The 21,266-nt window shown below is 46.4% G+C and overlaps 2 protein-coding genes across 2 annotated transcripts in view; one reads left to right on the top strand and one right to left on the bottom strand.

Moving 5' to 3' along the window:
• Positions 1-10,151, bottom strand: part of LOC106747969 (metalloproteinase inhibitor 1) — a 33,926-nt gene extending 23,775 nt beyond the window's left edge. The window contains exon 1 of the mRNA XM_014626045.1: positions 9,673-10,151. Within this exon, the coding sequence (XP_014481531.1) occupies positions 9,673-9,921 (249 nt within the window). The 5' untranslated portion in view covers positions 9,922-10,151. The remainder of the gene's footprint in view (positions 1-9,672) is intronic.
• Positions 1-20,836, top strand: part of LOC106747959 (synapsin) — a 56,342-nt gene extending 35,506 nt beyond the window's left edge. The window contains exons 7-10 of the mRNA XM_014626017.1: positions 13,756-13,961; positions 14,424-14,688; positions 14,765-15,032; positions 16,008-20,836. Of these exons, the coding sequence (XP_014481503.1) occupies positions 13,756-13,961; positions 14,424-14,688; positions 14,765-15,032; positions 16,008-16,192 (924 nt within the window). The 3' untranslated portion in view covers positions 16,193-20,836. The remainder of the gene's footprint in view (positions 1-13,755; positions 13,962-14,423; positions 14,689-14,764; positions 15,033-16,007) is intronic.
• Positions 20,837-21,266: the final 430 nt, after the last annotated feature.

Here is a 21,266-nt window from a genome sequence, read left to right as displayed (position 1 = left end):
GCCGCGTCTAAAACGGACGTTTTAGATCCCACCCACTGGCAATCCATAAATCGTGCGAATCAGCATCATGCATCACTTCTAATATAATTTTACAGCCTCGCTTCCTGGAAGTCGCATTTGACTGACAACGAGGCGTGCGACGGTATTCAATGAGCGATGACGGAGCGTTGCGTATAATTGATATCGAGGATATCGGGATATCGAGATAAGTTCCAGCGACGGGCGTTTCCCAAACAAGGCTCTCAACCACCCACCGAGAGTATCCATGAATCGTGAAAATAGCGGATGAAATCATTCTCTCTCTCGCGCTGCGCCGTGCATTCTACGTCGCTTTGCGACCGTTTCCTACGTAGCTCTCTACGTGGGCGCGCGGCGAGCAACCCGAAACACCATTGACGCACGCCGTACTATTTGCGTGACTGATTTCACCGAGGAAATCAAAATACAACAATATCGTACGCGAACTCGTCTGTAAATTCCCCGACTCCCAGCCGGCGGGGCCCACGCAACGTCCGGTTTTCTCCACTCGACGATCCTCCACTCTCTATTCCCCTTGTTAACGCCTATCAATTTTCAGCTTTCGATCCTCGACGCTCGAAGCGTTCACGTCTACCTGCAATTCCCGGCTCGCATCCGTTGAATTTTCACGCTGCCGAAACCTTCTAAACCGTCCGGTTGTCAACTCTCTCCGTGCTCGACCCTCGATTCTCGAGATTCAGCACTCGAGTGGGCACCGTCGGTCGTATCACGTGCTTCCTATTACACGCACACAATAAAAGTCTTCATGGCTACCGGCGAGGGGAGGGAAAAGCCGAGAGATATCTCGCGATTAGCGAATGGCTCCAATTAGCGAAACACGCTTTCCCACCCTAGAAATTTTCCTCTTCCCCGAAGCGACGTTGCGAAAGCGCTTATGCGGGGCCTTATCGCGATTCTCGTTCTTCGGTGAATGAGATTGTTGGCCGCTGAGTCATGCGTAGTAGAGCCACGCATTAGTTAGGTCATGAAAGAACGCGGCAGACGTCGTCGTCGTCGTCTTCTTCTTCGTCGCCGTCGGCTCTGAAGAACCGCCGACGCGGTATCACTTGACACGCGTCGCAAAAAGAGACCCTAAAGTTGCGAGAAGCGCTCGAAGGTCTTCCGCGTATTCAAAATTATCATACGGAACGGTGCTCGTCGTGCATAACGCGGTCGAGAGTGCGCTCAAAGCCGCGAGTGTGTGCGAATTGCGAATCCGGAGAATCATTTTTTCCCCGCGAAGTTATTATTCATGCCGTCGAATAATTCCGCTTATCTTAATTACGAATTCGCGAAAGGGCGCTCGCGACATGTGAATGCAAAATTTCTGTTGTACGAAACAAAACAAAACAAACTTCTGTTATGTAAAAAAAATACTGCAAGAAAAATTTATATAAAACATGAAATGTTAAATTAATTATTATCATTATATATTTTACATTAAAAATGCAAATGTGGGATTTGCGTTCTTTTGTTTTAATTAAAAACACGAACGCACTGCTCTCACAAGCTGTAATACGAACAGATTTAAACGCGCGTCTTCCACATCGGGAATAATGTGGTCGAATTACGCAATTCATACCTTCTCTTCGCTCGGTATATATGTTCCGAGAATGTCACGGTTAATAAAAGATATGGACTTTAATGCGATAATGTGGGTAATTATTTGCCTTACATAACACACATCGCTTGATGGATTGCTGCGTAATCGCACGTCGCGCCTCACTGTCCGTGTTGCTCGCTATTAGCCTCGACGCTGCGCCCAATATCGGGCCTTGAACACGTCTGATTACAAAAGCGAAACATGTAACTTATCAACGGCGGGCCCTACGTGCGGGAAATGCAGATGTACGCCGTGAAAAGGAACTTTCGACGGCATTTTCTACCGCGGGGCACGAGACGACCTCTGACGTCACACTGCAAATGCGAATTACACATCGCAACCGCAGTCGGAAAACGCGAGTGTCGTTTTTGCCGGTCCGCGCTCAATCGTTCTCTCGATTTCTATGCGATCGTCTCCTTAGTCATCATCAATTCGCCTAAGGCGATCCGATGAACGATAAATTGCCGTGCGATGCACGTACGATGTTATACGTGTACGCGACGACGTCGATAAATAGGAACGATGCTGCGAGTGAGCGCGGATGACCGTTCGAGAGACATCGGCGCCACGTAATGCAATCGCTTCCGGCGAATCTGCCGTGCAATAAGCGAGAATGCCAATTAAATTCCGCCGAGCGATAACACGCTCCGCGTAATTCACGAAAAGATGATTCCCCCGCGTAAGGGCGGAACCGCCGAGAGATGTGCTGAGAAAACGCCGGGAAAGAGGCGAAGTAGGAATGCCGACTACAGCGAAAAGTGCCGGGACTAGTGTGTACTCCCGGACTCGCTCGGCTGTACGCGGTGATGTAACGAGAGAAACCGGGAGGACCACACCCCGGCGATGCTGCGGAGCCACGTGGTGTTTCGTAAGCCGGCGACTTTTAGGCAAGGCCGCCGCGAAACGGATCACAAAACGGCGCTCTCTGTGCGCGTATTGCACGCGCTCGAATTTTCGCGGCATATCGCACGCAACGCGCGCTGCGGTATACATGAAATACATATTACGGCATTACGCTGGAAATATCTCGGCGAAACACATTGGACGGAAAATGTCGCCTCGATAAAATCCAACCCTCTCTTTCTCTCTCTCTCTCTCTCTCTCTCGAGATAAACCTTATCATCTCCGCTTGAAAAATAAATAGAGAAGATCGTCGAATGTGAATCTCACGCTGTGACTGGGAATCGGTACGGACATTTCATAAATTTTTAATTCGGCCCTCCGGATTTTCAAGATGGCATATAAATTATATTGTAAATTATAAACTGAATTTAAAAGCACATCCCGAATAGAAGTTTTAGACTTACTTCGCGAATTTTGTAACATCCGTAGGTTCTGAAGGGTCAATGTAAGTTTAAATTGTATGGGAACTTTAGTTCTACTTAGCGCGCGCTTCTATAAGGCAGAAAAAGAACAAAACGTCATTTGTAAGTTCTAAAGAGAATCTCAGCAAAGCCTCGAGAAACCTTCCGAGTCCTTTCTGAACTTAACTCGTTGCTCTTTAATCTTATTAAGTTAATATATTTATTATTGGTTACTCAAAGAAGTAGTTTTTATATTTAGTTCTTATATTTTAATTAATCATATTTAATTCTATATTAAATCTTCGAAGGTCTCCTATGCTTCTTTGGTGCTAAACATGAGAAGTTATTTCCGCCTTCTCCATTTGGAGATTTAATTGTGAATATAACAATTTAAAAGTTCCCTCCGGAGGATCTAAATTCTCTTTCTACTAATAGTGATCCTTTGATGCTACAAGTGGAAAATTATTTTTATTTTCTCCACTTGAAACTTAACGTAGAGCCAAAATTCCGACTCGAGAGGTTAAATAGAATCAAACGACGTTCATACAAGCTTCAAAGTATCAAAGTAAGCGTAATGGAATTTTCATGTCGGAAGTAGGATTAAAATTTCAGCTCGGGATCGCAACATTCCGGATTTGGTTTTCACGTCGACGCAATCCGACAACCGTATACTCGGAAAGTACACAGGAAGCGTTGTAGTCTCCTAACGGACCGCTATATCGTCTCTCTCTCTCTCTCTCTCTGAGGCATATTGTCGTCGAAATTTCACGAGGATGAAGTCAATTTCAGAACGACGACCGCGACGATTCATTGTAACAGAATCGCACAAACTCACTTTGGAGTTATGCGAGAGTTGTAACGAGATTGTGGCGTTAACTTACACGGAGATTCGTCGGGGCCACAGTCGCGTGTGGAACAACGTTCCGTTACTTGTTTAACGACGAACCCGGTTACAGAGGAAGCATATTCCCATTAATCCCATAGTCGGCCTTCGATTGCGCCCGCTGGATATTTATTAACTTTTTGCATGGCCGTACGCGCGAGCGCGGATCGGCGGAGATTCATCTTACGCGCGCACGGAAACTGTTCGCACCTCCGGGGGAATATTAACGGTACTGTAAGGCAGGCACACAGGCAATGCGGCATCATAACTTACACGGTTGTAAAAGAATCACGCGCGATCATCACGCGCCGCGCATCCGGGTCGCGGCGGGAATTCGCGAGGCGCTTGCGTGATTTTATCGCCGAATTGTTCGTTCGCGCGCGAAAACCGCGTGCGTTTAATACATTTAACGGCGACACACTTCTATGTGTCCGCTTTGGGATTTAATGAACGGTGCTCGTGCCATGCTTAATTCGACGCGATCTCGGCGTTTTATGATGTCCATGTTAACAGCCACTTAACACCTAATATAAACACCTAATATAAACACTTTTACAATTTCCCCGTGTTACGACACACACGGCCACTTAGCGTTTACGAGAACCACACGCGACCCCGGTATATTTTATCGTCTCGCAATGGGCGTTCGGAGGAATTCGCTTTTTCTATTACTTCACACCTGTACCTGAACGGCTGGTGTGTGTCTCAATAGGAAGTCGGTGATAGCTTCCGATACCGCGGACAAAAACTCGCTTAGTCGGCCCGACATGACTCAGATGGACTAATTGTCGTGTGGACCACGGATCATGACACGTTATTACACTAAGTGTTCCCTGGAATTTTTCCGTCGAAACTTGCCAGGAAACGACCTTTGCCGTGGAAAGATCCCGGTGGAGTCAGTGAAAAAAATCTGCTCCACTTCTGCATTAATTGGCGACGAGCTGTTCGTCTCGCTGTGCGAGAGCATGAAACTTCCGCTACCGCCGCGTCGACCAATGTGCCGCGTACTGTATAAACCGGTTGTTATTGCGCCAGGAATAGTATTACAATAATATTAAAATTCAACATTATAATATACGAATAATATTATATCGCAACATTCACGCAGCTCGATTAACTTCGACGTTACCGCCATCAATCCATATTTATTATTTCATATCTGTCTTCCCTCTCGTGTTGTTACATTGCCTGTCCATTATTGAATATTAATAAACGAACGAAATGTCAGAGCGTTGGCTGATTCTGCAACAGCCGAACGAGAAGTGATCGATTTTTTTTTCGACGTCGACGATCTCCCGCATCTCGTGCGGGTTGAAAAAATCAGGTGGTAATCCGTATAAAATCCCACGGTTGCTCCTGGGATTTGCGCCGAAAACCCAGATTCTAGATAATAATCCCATGTTGATTCCAATATGAATTTTCCTGAACTATGTGGATTCTCACATGGACTTTCACACACCGTGTGGATTCCTATATGAATTTCTAATATCCTGTGTGGATTCCCGAGTCGAAATATCTTTCAGTTTTCTTCTCCATGAAGACTGAAGGTGGAATTTAAATCTTCCACTCGGGAATTCGCCTGGAAATGTTCAACAAGGCGGCCTTCGATTCCGATGACCTTCTCTCTCTCTCTCTCTCTTTCTCCCCCTTTCTGTCTCTCCCTTTCTGTTACCAAGCTTTCTTTCTGCTCATTAGCGCGGGCGTGCATCATGCGGCGCGGTTCTTGAACCGCGGGCTAATTGTTGTGGGAACCACCGGTGCTCGGCGGTGTTTCCGGGTGGCGGCCGATGGTTGTGCAGTTTCACGCGACACCATTCATTCGCGCTTCGTTACCGAAGGAGATATTAATCCCTGTATGCCGCGGCGCGTCGGCTGAACATCACAGCCGCGGGCGATCGTGGTCGTCGTTTTACGGCGCGGCGTGGGATCGTTTCCTCCATGCGATCGGTATCTCCGGCAAATGATCGCGCGTTTATCTCGCGTAGGATATCGCTCGACAGTCCCTCCGTGACTGCGACTGCCGAATGGCCGGGTCGGAATTGCTTCGCCGCGACTTTAGATCTAAACGGTGAGTTTGAGCGCCGTTTGTATACAATGTCGCTCGTGCGATCGTGACCCAGAGAACGAACGAGCGAGCGAGCGAGAGAGAGAGAGAGAAATTGTGCGGATTGATCGTCGCCGATAAACCAAACGTCGGCCCCGACGTTGTACGCCGAACGAAAGGTCGCTGGATTGCATTTCGAGCAAACACGGCGTCTCAATTTTAAGCCGGACCAATCGCCGGAGGTATTGGATCTGCGCCAATTTCCGACGAGTGTGATTTGTCAGACTGCTACTCGCGCGCGATCGTTTGCACTTTGCGCGGACGGAAGAGCTGTATTGTGGCGGAGGCACTTTGCGTCATTTGCACGACCAATTCAACGAGCGAAGGTAGCACGCAGACGATACGAAATGCTTAATGATCGGTGCGGCGCCGCGGGTCTGTGACGCGAATAGACCAGTACTGGAGTACAAATCGCGGAGTGAGACACGCGGTAAGAAAGCAAATTAGAGAAGAATTCTCGGGGAAGGTGAATAAATAATATCGGCAGCTACTGGACATCGATAATCGAGTCGGTAAAAAGACCGACATAATTTATACCGTACGGAGAGGGAGAGAGAGAGAGAGAGAGAGAAAGAAGGCGAAGCTAGGCAGCCTCGTCTCAGGACGTTCCATCGGCATTCGCGATCGACAATCACCGATCTCGGGGCGATTCCCGAACTGCATTCCTCGCGCGTTCGTATCCGCGCAATCGTGAGCTATCGCGGCTATAAATACTCGCGATTCGTGCTTCTAATCTGGGTGTATCACGAGAGAGAGAGAGAGAGAGAAAGAGCGAGAGCGAAAAAGGCCGAGAGTAAGATACCAGCCGCACATCCGCCTGTGTATCCCTTGAAAGGGAATAAAACGCGTAGGGCGAAGGTGCACCGACGCCGAATGGTGCGCAGAGTGGCCGGCTGGTTGGCGCCACACCGGCCGATGTATATCGAAGCGAACGCGTAATAAACGCGATATTATACACGACGATACGGCGCGCGCATTACGCCCGCGACGCTCGCTCGCTCGCTCGATACAACGATGAATTATATCCTCCTCTCGTGTGATCGCACAATGAGCCGGTCGCCGCGAAATCAACGAGAGCCGGCGAGACGCGATCGCCGGCGGAATGGAAACGGCAATTATTCAGCCCGCATCTCTCGGATCGGCCGCTTCTGCGATCTGCGAGCTACCTCCGGCGGTATTAACGCGCGCTGCATTTATTGCCTCGTTGCACGAAATACGGTGGAGGCCGGTGCGTGCGCGCATCGAGCCTCTGAGATCATTCAAGCCTACTCGTCGCCGTGTAAGAAAGTAACAAACTCGAAGACACGATTTAATTGTAAGAAATAATCGGAGCGTGTACACAGGGTGAGACATCTGGCTCGACCGTCTTCAATTACTCGTAAACTGTTTGTTATGTGAAAAAATGCTTCAAACAAAAGTCGCGCGGTATTAAGCGGGACGTACAGTATAATAATTGGTTTTTCGTTATCTCGCCTTTTTACCGAGATACGAAGGTGATCTTGAATCTTACCCTGCATTTGACCCTGTAATTCGAAGGAGTATCGAACGACGAGTGGAAAACTATTGAGATATAATGGGTTCAAAAATCAGTAATTATACTGTACGTCCCTCTTGATGTCATATGACTTTTGTTTGAAACGTTTTTCTCGCACAACAAATAGTTTATGAGTAATTGAAGGTGGTCGAGTTAGATACCTCACTCTGTATGTTTTTCGCGAGCTTTCGTAATTACAAGAAGTGACACGCCTTCGAGAGTAGATTTGTCCCCGGCGACGCCTTAGGTGAAAACACATTCGCGCTCTTTATGCGCTTTTTGTCCCTCGGCGGCTAAACAGTTTCCTTTTATTGCGCGACACGAAGTGCGCCGCCGGCGACACGTTATTTCGGATGCCGTGCCGGCCGGAACCGTTGCCAGGAAAATAGTCACCTACGACTCACGTGGGAGAATCGATCGTTAACTCGTTGTGAGCGCAGAGGTACATATGTACTTAGGTAGGACTAACTACGTCGAGACAGCCGTGAGGCAGCGCGCGCTCGCATATTTTCCTACGTCCCGTTTATTGAGATTGCTTTCCCAGAAGCGGGCTAAAGTTAGGGACAAATCGACAGCGTCATCATGAACAGCACAATTCAATTTCAATTTATCGCAAACTGCAATCGCCGACGACGCCGGTAGACACCGCAATTTCCGCAAAAGAGCGCTCCGAAACGCGCGGGCGCCCGTTCGATTATTGCACGCGCGAACGATAATTTTAACGCAGGGAGAGAGCGGAGAGACGATCTAATGTCCGTGATACGCGCGATGGTCATCGATGATCGGATTCAGCGGTGGATCTCGGGTGTTGTTATTCCCCGCGAGAAAAGAAAAAAAACAATGTATAATGACGCTTCGCGCTCGCGATGTTTTTCTGTCATTTTGTACGCAGCAACGGACACTTAATCGTTTTCCAGTGATCAATTGCCGGAAAATGATTCACAGTGGGTGGACGAATCATAAGCGCGCGTTCGTCTAAAACGTCGTATTTAATCGCGGCTCGGCATGACGACGTGTCGTCGCAAATTGTAATTGCGGATGACGTCATTATTTACAGACTTCTCTCGGTGGTACCCGGCGGATCTCGGAGCTAATTTTAAATCGTACGACGAGCTTTTTATTTTGGAAGAACATCGTCTTGCACCATCGAGTGAGATGTCTTCTTTGCACAAAAAAATTATACTTAAATCAAGAATGGACATTCTCACATATAAGCAAGAATATTATAATCTTCTTGGAAGATTTTTAGTCTGGATTTGTTTGAATTTGTATTGATATAAATATTACTTGCACTCAATTCAAGATTAAAAATCTTCTAAGAATATTATAATATTCTTGCTTATATATGAGAATATTTCTCATTAATTTAAGGGTATTTTTTCTGTCTGCTTATTGCCGTATCCATTTACGCATGTTTCATTTTCTGAAATTATACATACTACACGCATTGAAATTAGATATTCGCGCCTAAAATTTTTGAAATTATATAAAAAAAATAAAAGTATTGTAAGCAGCATTATATTTTTACCGATGTTAACAATTAATTTCTTTTTTGTTATTATTTTTCTACTGAAATATATATATTATAAATATTTGTACATATCATACATCGATAAATTACCGCGACATTTGCATCGTAATCCTTTGTGTGGATTATATGAGTTCTCTACGGGGTACTATTTATCGTACAGGAGTAGCGGTTCAACCCTTTATGGATTGACATTCATAAGTTCGAGCCGTACGGCCACACACGGCCTTCTATTTATTCAATCTGGTTGGATACCACGGTGAATTTCTGCCAATCTTTTGATTCATACGTTTTATGCAGATGACCTATTTTACTCAAAATTAACATACACGCTATTTCAATTTCAGAGATGTTTACATAAAATTTTATTCGGCCGTAAAAAATACTTCACTATGCACAACACAAAAATAATATATAATTTCTCGATATTTATTTTACATTTATCGTGTATCGGATATTTGAATTTCCGCAAAAATCCATTTAGAGGAAGACACGAATTTCGAATTCTGCCAAATTGCGAATTTCGTCTCGTTTGATCATTCGAATTAAACTTCGATTCGACTGAAACAGCTTCTCAAGCTCTTCGTTCCTCTATTATTCACGATGAATTCGCCTGGAAACCGCATAAGACGTGAAAGAATCACAAAATATAAGTATTCGTGGTCACGGACCAACAATACGATGTACGGACTCTTTACCTTTCTCCCGTGACCCTTTCTTGATCCTTCCGCTGTTGGACTTTCCGCGTAGCCTCTTCCGCCTTTCCCTGCTGTCTCTTCACCGTTCGAGATCTCACAGCTCAACGAGCATAATAATACCCGATCCGAGTCATGGGCTCGATCGACACGCGAAAACTGCACTCCCGCTTTTCCACGGAGAATCGATCTGGGGAAGCCGGTCACTTTCTCGCGCGCACGAAGAAGGATCTCCCCGTCGCGAGATAACATCGATCACGAGATCACCGATAAGGAACCGGGGGATTTTCTCTCCTCCTCTTCCTCTCTCCCTCTCTATCTATCTATCTGTCTCTCACGTGTGTCGTTTCGCGAGCTGCACCCACGCACAGGTACGCGTGCACGTCGCGAGCGACCGATCGCGCGCGAGCTTCGAAAAGCAATGCAAGCGCGAGCGACACGCCGGGCTCTCGTTCCTTCCTACGTTCTTACTCGCACACGTCGTCGTTCCTGGCTCGTGCTCTCTGCCTGTCCCACTCTTCTCGAGGCTTTCCCTGTCCGTCTACCTCGTGGTCTCTCTTTCGCTCTTTCCCTCTCCACTGGGTATACACGCGTTCGCCGTCGTTCGTTCTCTTTTTCAACGTTTCTCTCTCCCGATCTCTGGTGCCGGTATGCCCCCGTCTTCCTCGCTCTCTTCCGTCTCTTTTACTCCGTGGACGAGGTACAACCATCTTCCTCCGATGTTATCCGACCTCCCCCTCCCCCTTTGCATTCGTCTCCTCCACCTCCTCCTCCTCCTCCTCCTCTTTCATCTCTCTCGGTCACAAATCCTCCGACCTTCCTGCTCTGTCTTTCAGAAATGTTCCCCGTTGCTTCCGACTCGTCCTTGCTTGCCGATCGATGCTGCTCCGATTGCTCCAGTTTAATTTAATCCGTCAAAATCCATCTTCTATAATTGAAGCGGTCAGCGGAAAAGGTATTTACGGCGATATGCGGTCTCTTCTTGGGAGATTGGCTTGTTAGATCGAATAATATTTCCATACCTCTGTGCTCTCTCTCTCTCTCTCTCTCTCTCCCTCGTTTAATTAAAACGGAAATACATTGAATTTCGTTTAAGGAACGAAAATTGAAAGAGGTTCACTCGAGGAACTGAACTCCTTCATACGATTTTCTCAGTAAACCTCCTCAATTTACGTTGTTCTTCTCTTGCTTTGAAATATCACCTCTTCCGCTAATTATTACGGCTATATCAATATACATTTACTATGTTCAGTTTCGAAAAATCAGGTCGATTTATTTCAACTACACTTCATCTTTCTACGTGACCTACGTTTCCAATCCTACTTTCAAAAGTAGATCAGAAAATTGGCTAACGTGAGCTTGAAGTTTCGCGAAATCGATCGTTAAATCAGCAATCTTTCTTTTCCTCGCAGCTTTGCACCCACCGACATACGTTTACTCTCGGTGCAGACTTCTGCCAGAGCTCGACCGTATGATTCATGAAGGCCACTTTAACTTTCGAAGTCGGTCTTAAATCATTCCCAACTTCATAGCTCCGAACGAATACTCGCTCGATCGAGCTTTCGACGTTCAAGCTGTTTCGCCCGCTCATAAGCTATGCTCGAAACACCACATTATGAGAGCAAACACGCCCGCCTATTTCGGAGAAGGGCTCAAAGAACGATTCCAGGTGATACCTTAAAGGCTACCTCGAAATCCCACCACGCCTAAGCTCGCTCTGAGTCCCGACTATGAATATATCACCCGTGCTCTCGGCGTCTATTGCTCCGTCTCTCCCCGTCTATCTAGCTATCTATCTATCTCTCTCCGCCTCCGGTGAGAGCTTTACCTACCGCACTCCACATCCGTTGCCTGAAGTCACGTCTGTCGGCTTCGAGATCTCTTCGCCGTCTCCTCCTCGCGCCACAACAGTCGCCACCTTCGATCAGACGCTTTCCCACTTTGCCTCGCCGTCATTCCGTTCGCCTTCCCCCTTGCTCTCTCTCTCTCTCTCTCTCTTCATCTTTGATCGTCTCAAGATAATATTCACGTACCTCGTCGTCTAATATTTCCTTATCGATATCGAACATCGCCAAACGGGATTCAATTTGTTCGAATATTGATATTTTCCGACAGTTCATTTCGGCCGTATCGTTCGGAGATAACGATGCCCACATAAATAACAGGATGAATATTCGAATTCTTTTTAATTCGGCATTTTTATCATAATAAATCCCTCTCTCTATCCACGATCGCATTTCCAGCTCGCACGCCTGTCGTTCCTCCTCCGACTTGAGCACCGACACGCGCTCGCAGCGGTGCTCCGAGGAGCACTTCTCCGACACCCACGTGCCGGTACGAACACACGGACACGTTCGCACGGGCGGATTGAACACTCTTGTATCACGCCGCACATAATATCGCGTACATCGCCGGAGATTGGGTCCGGATACGGCCGTTCAGCGGCCAAGGGGGGCAAGATAACTAAGCAGCCACTTCCTCTTTTACGTCCGCACCGTTTGTAAACAGATCGTTAACGGCGAGGCGGGCTCCGTTTTAACAGTGATTCCATTTCCGCAGCGGTTAAAAAAGAAGTGATTGCTTCGCGCGACAGTGCCGAATAATCTCGCGAGATGGGCCAAACTGAGTCATCGCGCGAGCGCCGGATCACGCTGGCGATTTAAGTCGCGATGTAACTTGGCTTACACGTGATAATCTTAGCCGTGTCAACATTGCGCAATTATCATTCTGAGTTCTTTTCTAAATTATTCGCTAGTTCTTAGAGTGAAATCTCACTCGAAACGAGTGAGAATGAAGTGAAATTTCACTTTTCACAAGAGTGAATGTCCTACTCCAACCGTGGAGTGAATGTTTCGTGCGTTTGGAATGAGTGTTTAATTTGATTGGAATAAATGTTTTATTCCAAAAAGAACGAATTTTTCTAATTTACATTCTTTGGCACGTATACGTATCCTTTTTTTACCGCGTTGTTCTTAAGTAGCGTAATAAATAGTGAACTGAAATCGTGAATCGAAAGGAAGGACACAACCACAGGATGATTACAGTAAGGCTCGATCATCTCGTTGCTTATAACACGCGCTGTTAGTTTAGATTAGTATTATGGATTGAATAAAAATATTTATTCCGTAATACGAGGTGAAAAAATTTACTCCATAAGAGTGAAAAGTCAGTCCCAACTCGAATGATTTGATAGTCACTCCATTTTCCAAATGGAATCTCACGACAGAGAATGAAAAGTATTCACTCCACGCCACAAGGTGGAAGAATTCGCTCCGTAAAAGTGAAAAGTCGCTCCAATTCGAATTACTTATCTGTCACTTCGTTTTTCGTGTGGAGATTTCACTCCGAAAAATTTAGAAAGTAATTTTTCATTCCGAAGGAGGTCGAAAAGTGGAATTCATATTTTAATCAGCGATATTCGAGTATTTTACGTTTCTATTACCACACGTTGAACATAGCATTATAAAAATGCAGTTATCTTTATACCTGACACTACTTTACGTGAAACAGTATCTCAAAGAGTAATGGGAGATAGTAATTAATTAGGCATATGGAGGGTAATGGAAAATATCGAGTAGGTCGATAAGAGGAGCACGGAGACAAACGAGGAACTAATAAATATCATATAAATCCGATCCAACGGAGCGATGCACTTAAGCTCTTGCGTTTATACCGCCCTTTTATCGCCGAGGAATTCCACGGTTATCTACGCTAACGGAATAACCTGAGAAGCATTTACCTCCTATACACACCGTCTGTTCTCCCCTTTACTAATCTGATTAACGTGACGCGAGGTGAAGAGTTCGTTGACGGTATGTTATAATAAACAATCCCGATCGACCCGCGCGCGGTACAAATCTCTCCTTCGAGTGGAATTACATCGAATTTATGTCCGACGATATCGTAAAACGTAACGGCGACGCCCCGCATCTTTAATTAGGCGCGTATGAGCGCGCGTTGCGCGATCGCAGATTTTATCGCTAATCCAAACGTGACATCATGCGAAAGGAGGCACTCATCGACGACACGTCTGTGTGCTAATTATCGCCTGACGACTCATTCATCAATAGTCAATTGCGATTGCAGGTAAGCGCATCTCGATATCCCGTCGTGGTGAAACTGGGCCACGCCCACGGCGGTACCGGCAAGGCCCGTGCGGAAACAAATCAAGAATTTCTAGATCTCGCCTCGCTGGCTGCTATGGCTAACTCTTATTGCACGGCGGAACCTTACGTCGACACCAAGTACGACGTGCACGTGCAGAAGATCGGCAACAACTACAAGGCTTTCATGTGAGTCGCCGGAATCCGCGGTACCGATCGCGGTCGAAAGAGCGTGGACAATAATCGGCAGCTTTTCTTCGCACAATGAAAGTTGAGCATTCAGGGGGCCTCGAGAAGTCAAGGTCAAATCGCATGGTCCGCAAGTTAATATTTATGAGATCTCAAGGGAAAGCCGGACTTTTCCGAGACGCTAAACTTTCGAGGGAGCTGAATGAAACATTTGTCACGGGGAAAGTTTAACTTCCAAGAGTGTAAATAGATTAGCGAGTCCCGCGCTCTTTCGAATTGCTAATTCACCGGGGACAACGATCTTGGATGAAATATTCGTTAAAGAGAATCCGATACACCGGATTCTACGTCGTTCCGGCGTTCATAATTCACGCAGCATTACCACCCGCGGCTTAGATACGTTGCTTTGCATAATAGACAAGCTGAAATTGTAGCAACGCTCGCCGTGGCGTTTGCCCGCAGGCGAAAAAGCATAAGCGGTAACTGGAAATCGAACACCGGCTCGGCCATGCTGGAACAGCTTTCCGTGAGCGAGAGACATCGCACATGGGTGGACCACGTGGCGCAATTATTCGGAGGGCTAGATATCTGTGCGATCGAATTGCTGGTGGGCAAGGATGGCCGGGAGTACATAATCGAGGTCAACGACAGCGCGCTCTCCTTGATGGGAGACTCGCAGGAAGAGGATCGACGTCACATCGCGGACCTGGTCACCGCGAAGATGCAGGTTCGTCGCGCGATCGCGCTCTCGCAATCATGATCGATCGCCTCATTACGCGTGAATGATAATTTACGATCCCCAGGCTTACTGCCGACCTCCGAGCGTGCTGACGAAGACCGCCTCGCGGGGCTCGATGTCGGGCTCCAGCCAGGTGACCAGTCCGGTGGAAGATCGAGCTGCTCCTCCGCCTCCGGTACCCCTGGGATCGCACGGAAGTATCGGCTCCATGACGAGCATAGGGAGCCATGGGAGCTTGGGTTCCATGGGCTCCGCCGCCACCGTCGCCGCGATCCCGGGAGACGTCACCACCTCGGACAGTCATCATCAGTTGCAGCGACGTGACTCCCAAGGTTCGTACTTCCTCGCTCGCGCGATTAATAACTCCCCGTAGGTAACGTGCAATTGACGGTTGGTGGCGCAACAACGAATAACTGACGCAAATTTTGTCAGTCGATGGGGTTGACTGTGTAATTTCAATTAGAATGTTCACGACCGAAATTTTGTATAATTTGAAACATGACGGTTCTACTTCGGAATTTGATTATAATTTCAAATGCGCGCACGAGATCCCCTCGAGATTGAGTCCGACGTAACAAAATTAATTAACCCTTCCGTAAGTTTTTAACCAAGATATAGAGGAAGTGTGGGTATTGTGGAATAACATAAAGTTTTTTTTTTAATAAATCGAAAACTATTGAGGATAACTGAAATTAGTTTTCACGGAGTTGTAACGTCAAGTACTTTTTATAACGCGTTCCTAACGGATCTCGCTTATTTATAATAAGTTTAATGTTTATATCAATTCTTTTGAAAAGTAGATTTGAAATATATATATATATATGTAATATATATATGTAATAATATATATATGTTATATATATAAATGAATAGGTCGGTTAAAACGAAATAAATTACACTAAAGCTGTATATTAGTTTTACATTTAATGAAAAACGATTAAGAGTCTATGAAATAGATTGAATGTTAAATAAAAGTTTAAAAACTTACTTGATGAAACGTAGAAACTCTAAAATTAGACGTACACGCTGCATACGATTTCGTCCTATAGGCTGCCTCTTTATTGCTTAAATAGAGGTTAAATTAAGAATCCAGTGATGGCTGATAATTCCACTGCCACCAGTTATATTGTGACACTTAACACGCTAGAAATCGTGCTATTCCATATCATCCGCACTTCCTCCAAAACAGAAAGTTTAGCACATTCGTTTCTGTACTCTTCGAATCTGCTTATTCCTTGTCAACTGACGCTCTGTGCGTCTGGAAAAAGATTCCCTTCGAGCTTACGGTGCCTCTCGAATTCCCACAGCATCACAATCGAGCACGGTGAGCTCTGTGAGCGCGCCTTCCGTCGGTCGGCGCCCTGAGGAACCGCCGACGCCCAGGGTGCCATTCCACCGGCAAGGCAGTCAATCACAGGCCCAGGGCGAGGACTCCGAGGACACGATGAAGAACCTGCGAAAGACCTTCGCCGGTATCTTTGGCGACATGTAGGCCTCGGCATAGGGCCGACTGGGCGAGAGCGGATCCGGCGGGCGCTCTCGCAGCGAAGTGTCTAACGAAAGCAAGTCGGCAAAAATGACACGACCTCACGACATTCTTCGAAGATCCCTGAGCATGTTCCACGACTGAAAAAGCTTGAAATCACTCTCACTCGATGCGCCGAACGCGCGTAGGTAGGTTGACGCGGAGCATGTAGATATCTATATATTTGCAGATTGTCATATAAGAAAAACTCGCGAGAAACCGCGCGCCGCGCGAAGTCCAATTAACCCATTGAATTCGATCGAGACTCGTGGATTGTCCGTAAACCAGAGAGCTCCCCGTTCGCCGACTCGTCGATTCGATATTCGACCTTGATCGAGCCAAGAGTAGGAAACGTCTCGCAGGGAGAAACTCAAAGGCGAAGAATCTCGCGTTCAACGGTTTAATGAGCTGACGCGCTGTAGCGAGGTAGAGCGAGGGTAGGTTTCTGTATATTGAGAGAATCCTGCTGGTATGTGTGTGTGCGAGTGGAGTGTGTGTATACAGTGGAGAGTAAGGTAGGTTCTATGTAATCCGTGTGTATTGGCGAATAAAACAACAATTGCTAGGCAGGCTCAGTCGGAAGTGGCGAACTTATTTAATATCAGCTTGATGTCCGTTCACAACAAATCGCGAGAGAGACGCGATGTCCATTGAATTACTTGTACGTGAAATACCGTCAGCGCGCGCACCTTCGCCGTTACGAACGTGTGCAACAGTCGCATCCGTAGGCCCCTGGCATCTCCTCAACCGGTTTTACTTCGAGCACCCACTTTTAGGCTTAACGTTTTGGATCGTCGTGTGTCATATCGTCATTTAAGGGAAAAGGCATTGCGAGATGGAAATTAAGGCAGGCAAATGGGCGTCTTTTGGCGATCTCGCAATGTATTGTAAAAATACTCATACGCCTACGTCATTCGAATTGATCGAAGACGACGAAAAAAAGAGGAGATTCGGGCATTATTCTTGAACATTTGGCTAACCGACACTGCAAACGGTCGTTTGGTTTTCATCGAGGACTACAGGTCGGAAGTACGAGTGTGTAGTTGTCTCTACTTTTAAGCGCACAAGTAGTACTTAAGGTAATCACCGGGGGATGGGCGATGTCTCTTGCCGTCGCGATGAGGACATCCGCGTCCGCGAGTTCTCGGCGTCTCCGTTATCGGTGAAGGGGTTATAGTGAGATTAGTCGATCCGAACCGATTGATTCGCGGTGTGATACGCTGAGAGAAGTCTCCATCCATTTCTCTCTCTCTCTCTCTCTCTCACGAGGACGTCTCGCGCACGGATTTTCGCGTATCGATGGAAAATACGTCGCGCATCCCGCGTGAGTCGGTGGGAAATTCGGCGAGAGTCCGTATTTTCGTAGGGTTAAGGAGGAGTCGCGCGAATTCGCGCTGGCGAAGCGGATCTTGGCACGAGAAACGGAGGGAGAATCGATCGATCGAGGACAATTCGAACGTGAACGCGCGCGTCGATACTCCGGCATGCGAACGTGCAACAGATATGATCCCGACACATAAATCTGCAAATATATACATATACGCATATGTGCGAACTGATTGAATGTATTACTGGCGGAACGTACCACCAGTTGAACTCAACGAACGGCCACGCGAAGCGCGCAGCACGGAGGCAGGCGATTCTCGCAGAACGATTTGGATTTCATTTAATAAATAGGAGTAAAGCGCGCGAGGAGACGCGTCAGGATATCGTCGACCGTGGTCTCAGCTCTGAAAGGAGGAAGGTGCGGCGAAAAGAGTTGCGACGTGGCAACGCGTCGATAAGTCTCATTTGAACTTCACGAACAAAATCCACGCAGATACTCCGCTGACGCGAGCGATCATCGCTCAATGTGATAAAGAGAGGTTTAACATTTCCAGAAATATCAATTAATACGTCACACATCGGTTCGTGGAAGTATCGAAGCGACGGATTTGAACCTACAAGCGACTGACGAGGAGAACGAACGTGCAAATTCGTTTGAAAGTATAATCTCTTGTTTAGTATTCTCTCTCGGTGTAATGACAGTTTTACATGTTTGCGGTTTCGTCTCTCTCTTTCGCGGTTTTTCTAACTGCATAAGTAAATAAGTAATTGACGGTTTGATTTTCATGTGCCTTGACGCTGAAGTGTCCTTCGTATATTCACGTTGATCGCGATGTCACGAGACGAGGTCGGGGGAGGGGGAGGGGGGAGGCGCAGCGAATCAAAGAGAAAATGATTTTTCGCGAAGTGCACGATTTTACGACGACGCCGATCAATCTCCGCGACGAATGGGACGAGGTGGACGCGCGTACGTGCGCCCACATCGGGCCAGACGTCGCGTCCACGCACTTTGCCGCGTGTGCGGTCTATTATTTGTACTTTTTTATAAACCTCGATCTCCCATCACATCTGTATATTCGCGCCGAGACACATTGTTTCTTCATTCGCATCTCTCCACCGCGGCGCGGAGAAACGTGCGCACCGTCCAAAACTTACATCCGTTATTATAACATCCACGCACCTTCGCGACCGGAGAATACGTTACGCGAATAAGCGCTTGTATATATACATGTATGTATATATGTACACACATCATAATTTCCGCGATCCCGCGCAGTAAAAAATTTTCTGTTAAATTCAACACATTTCACATGTCCTGAACGCTCAAATTTTTGTGTTAATTTGATACGAGGCGAATACGTTGAAGAGTAACACAGATATTATGTCAGAAATTGGCACGAAATTAATACGTTAATCGACACTAAAGTATAAAATATGTTATTTTGACACTTACACACGTTGAATATCTACACAGCACAAAATGTTGAAGTAACATGAACATAATACGTTTATATATATATATATATATATACGTTAAATTAACAAACGACGCGTTTTATATTAAGAGTTTAACACAAAAATTTTAACAAGGACCGATTTTAACACTAGTACAAAATGTTTTTTACTGTGCGGAGGAGATTTTCGATTTTTGCAACATGTGACGGTAGATTGTCTTCCATACGTTGCGAACGGAAGATACTTCCGACGGCAGCATTCGCGTGAGTGAACGTCTTTAGCCCCCTGCGCGTATTAACGCGATCTTTCGCGTTATTAACGCGATCTTTCGCGAACAGTTGAACGTAATTATATTTCCGTGAGCGTAATTGCACTCCCGAGAACGTCCAAGCTGTAGCTCTTGTTAACCGGGTGAGAGGTCCTTTTCTCGCGCCGTGTGTTTTTCTCGTTACCCCGGGGGGAAATTATCTTGAGTTCGCGACGTGAGTGTTTCACGGTGATTACGGATTGAGACACGGGCGCGAATACCGCGCGAGTGGTTCGACGGTTAACGCAGATCTCCGATTCCGTTTTCAGAGCTGACGCCACGGCACAGGGGAGAGCAATCAAACAAACATAATCACGTCACTGCGCGGAGGTCAGTCGATCAGCGATAGATGCGTAGACGCGGTTACAGATGAAGAATATCTCAGGGGTGCGAGTCTAAAGCACTAGATAAAAATAGAAAACTAGAAGCGACTGTTTGGGCGACGCGTCGCAGCCTAGTCAACTCATCGACGTCGACTTCGGTCGGTAGAACGGATAGAGTTAGGATTCGCTTGCTCGAGAAGGTCCTTGTGATTGTGATCCTCGGAGTTATCCGTAGGAGAGCGAATGTTGCGTACGCGCGCGTTCGTTCGATCGAGCGTTTCCACGATTCAATTTTTACGCATACAATCAACCAATTTGATCTTTTCCTCCCAATCGTTTTCTAATATTTCGTTACTTTATTTTCGGTTCCGTGAAATACCTTCGATACATTGTGAATATTTAAAAATAATCTTCTACGACTTGCTAATCGGTTCTATTGGATCAATTAAAAATTAATTATTATCGAGTCTCGAGTCTTGGGGAAGACAACTCGATCTTTGTTTTTCAATCGGCGATAATTTTTCTGCGCAACGTATAACTTGAAGATATCATTCAATATTTTGCCTTAAAGTCGCAAGACAAAGCCGTCAGGTTTGATTCGCGACTGTCGTAAAGCGATTGCGCGTGTACGTTGACTCAACAGAAACAGCGTCGGGCATTTCGTTGCTTGGATCATAACTTATCGAAGCGTTATCCAGTGACACGTTTAGTTACGGTGGCCGTGTGATGTCGTGAGCAGGAACCGGTATTGTTTTCATTTCGTTTCGGAGGCACCGATTTGCACCATAGCTTGAGTAATAATGCACCAGCAATATCCGTAGATTAGCACGGTAACCATATTGCGTCTTCAATTTCCTAGGATACTTCGTGTTGCTGTGTATACATGACTGCAGACCCAATGGGCAATGCAATATCATTTCCCCTTGCCGCACAAGCAAAGTAGAAATCTCAGCGATTTCGCATAACATGTAATATGCGTGCATCTACACGACAAACATACCCCACTTAACGTCGACTTAATAAGAATCCACCGTAATTTCAGTTTTAACGATCCACCTCGGCCACGGTGACGTTCCCCGTTCGCGTCGTCGTCGCGGAGATACGCGGGAATCTCGAAAGCATCACCGTCGTATCGCAAACTCTTAGATGAAACGAGGAAGTTCTTCTTCGCTCGACTCGCCAGATTGGTAAAAAAAAAAACAAAAGAGGGAGAAAGAGAGGAACGAACTTACGGGGAATTCTGATTGAGACGACGTTCTTTGACAGTTCCGAAGACTTATCGATGCGCAATTCCTAGTTGTAAATTAATGATCTCCATGATATCGATCGTAGCGCATGTACCGAGATGCAGTTTGCGAACGACTGGCAGCGTTGAGTCCGCGTTTCCTCCCGACGTAACGCCGACGCGAGGGAACGCGAGTTTACCGACAAACCATAAGTCTCTCCGCGATCTCGACGGTCCTTCAATTATCACGAGAGGATCGTGCAATAAGTTATGATTCGCGCGTGTTTCACGCCTCTAGATTACATAACGCTCTTATATATATATACGCATACACCTATATATACAAAGTATACATATATATATATATACATATATATGCCCTTCACTGTGCTTTTTGAGCATTCG

Source organism: Dinoponera quadriceps, unplaced genomic scaffold (assembly GCF_001313825.1).
Source record: "Dinoponera quadriceps isolate SergipeBrazil2010 unplaced genomic scaffold, ASM131382v1 scaffold2167, whole genome shotgun sequence".
Classification (NCBI taxonomy): Eukaryota; Metazoa; Arthropoda; class Insecta; order Hymenoptera; family Formicidae; genus Dinoponera; species Dinoponera quadriceps.
The sequence above is the reverse complement of the archived record's forward strand: the minus strand, read 5'-3'. Positions and strand labels throughout refer to the sequence as shown.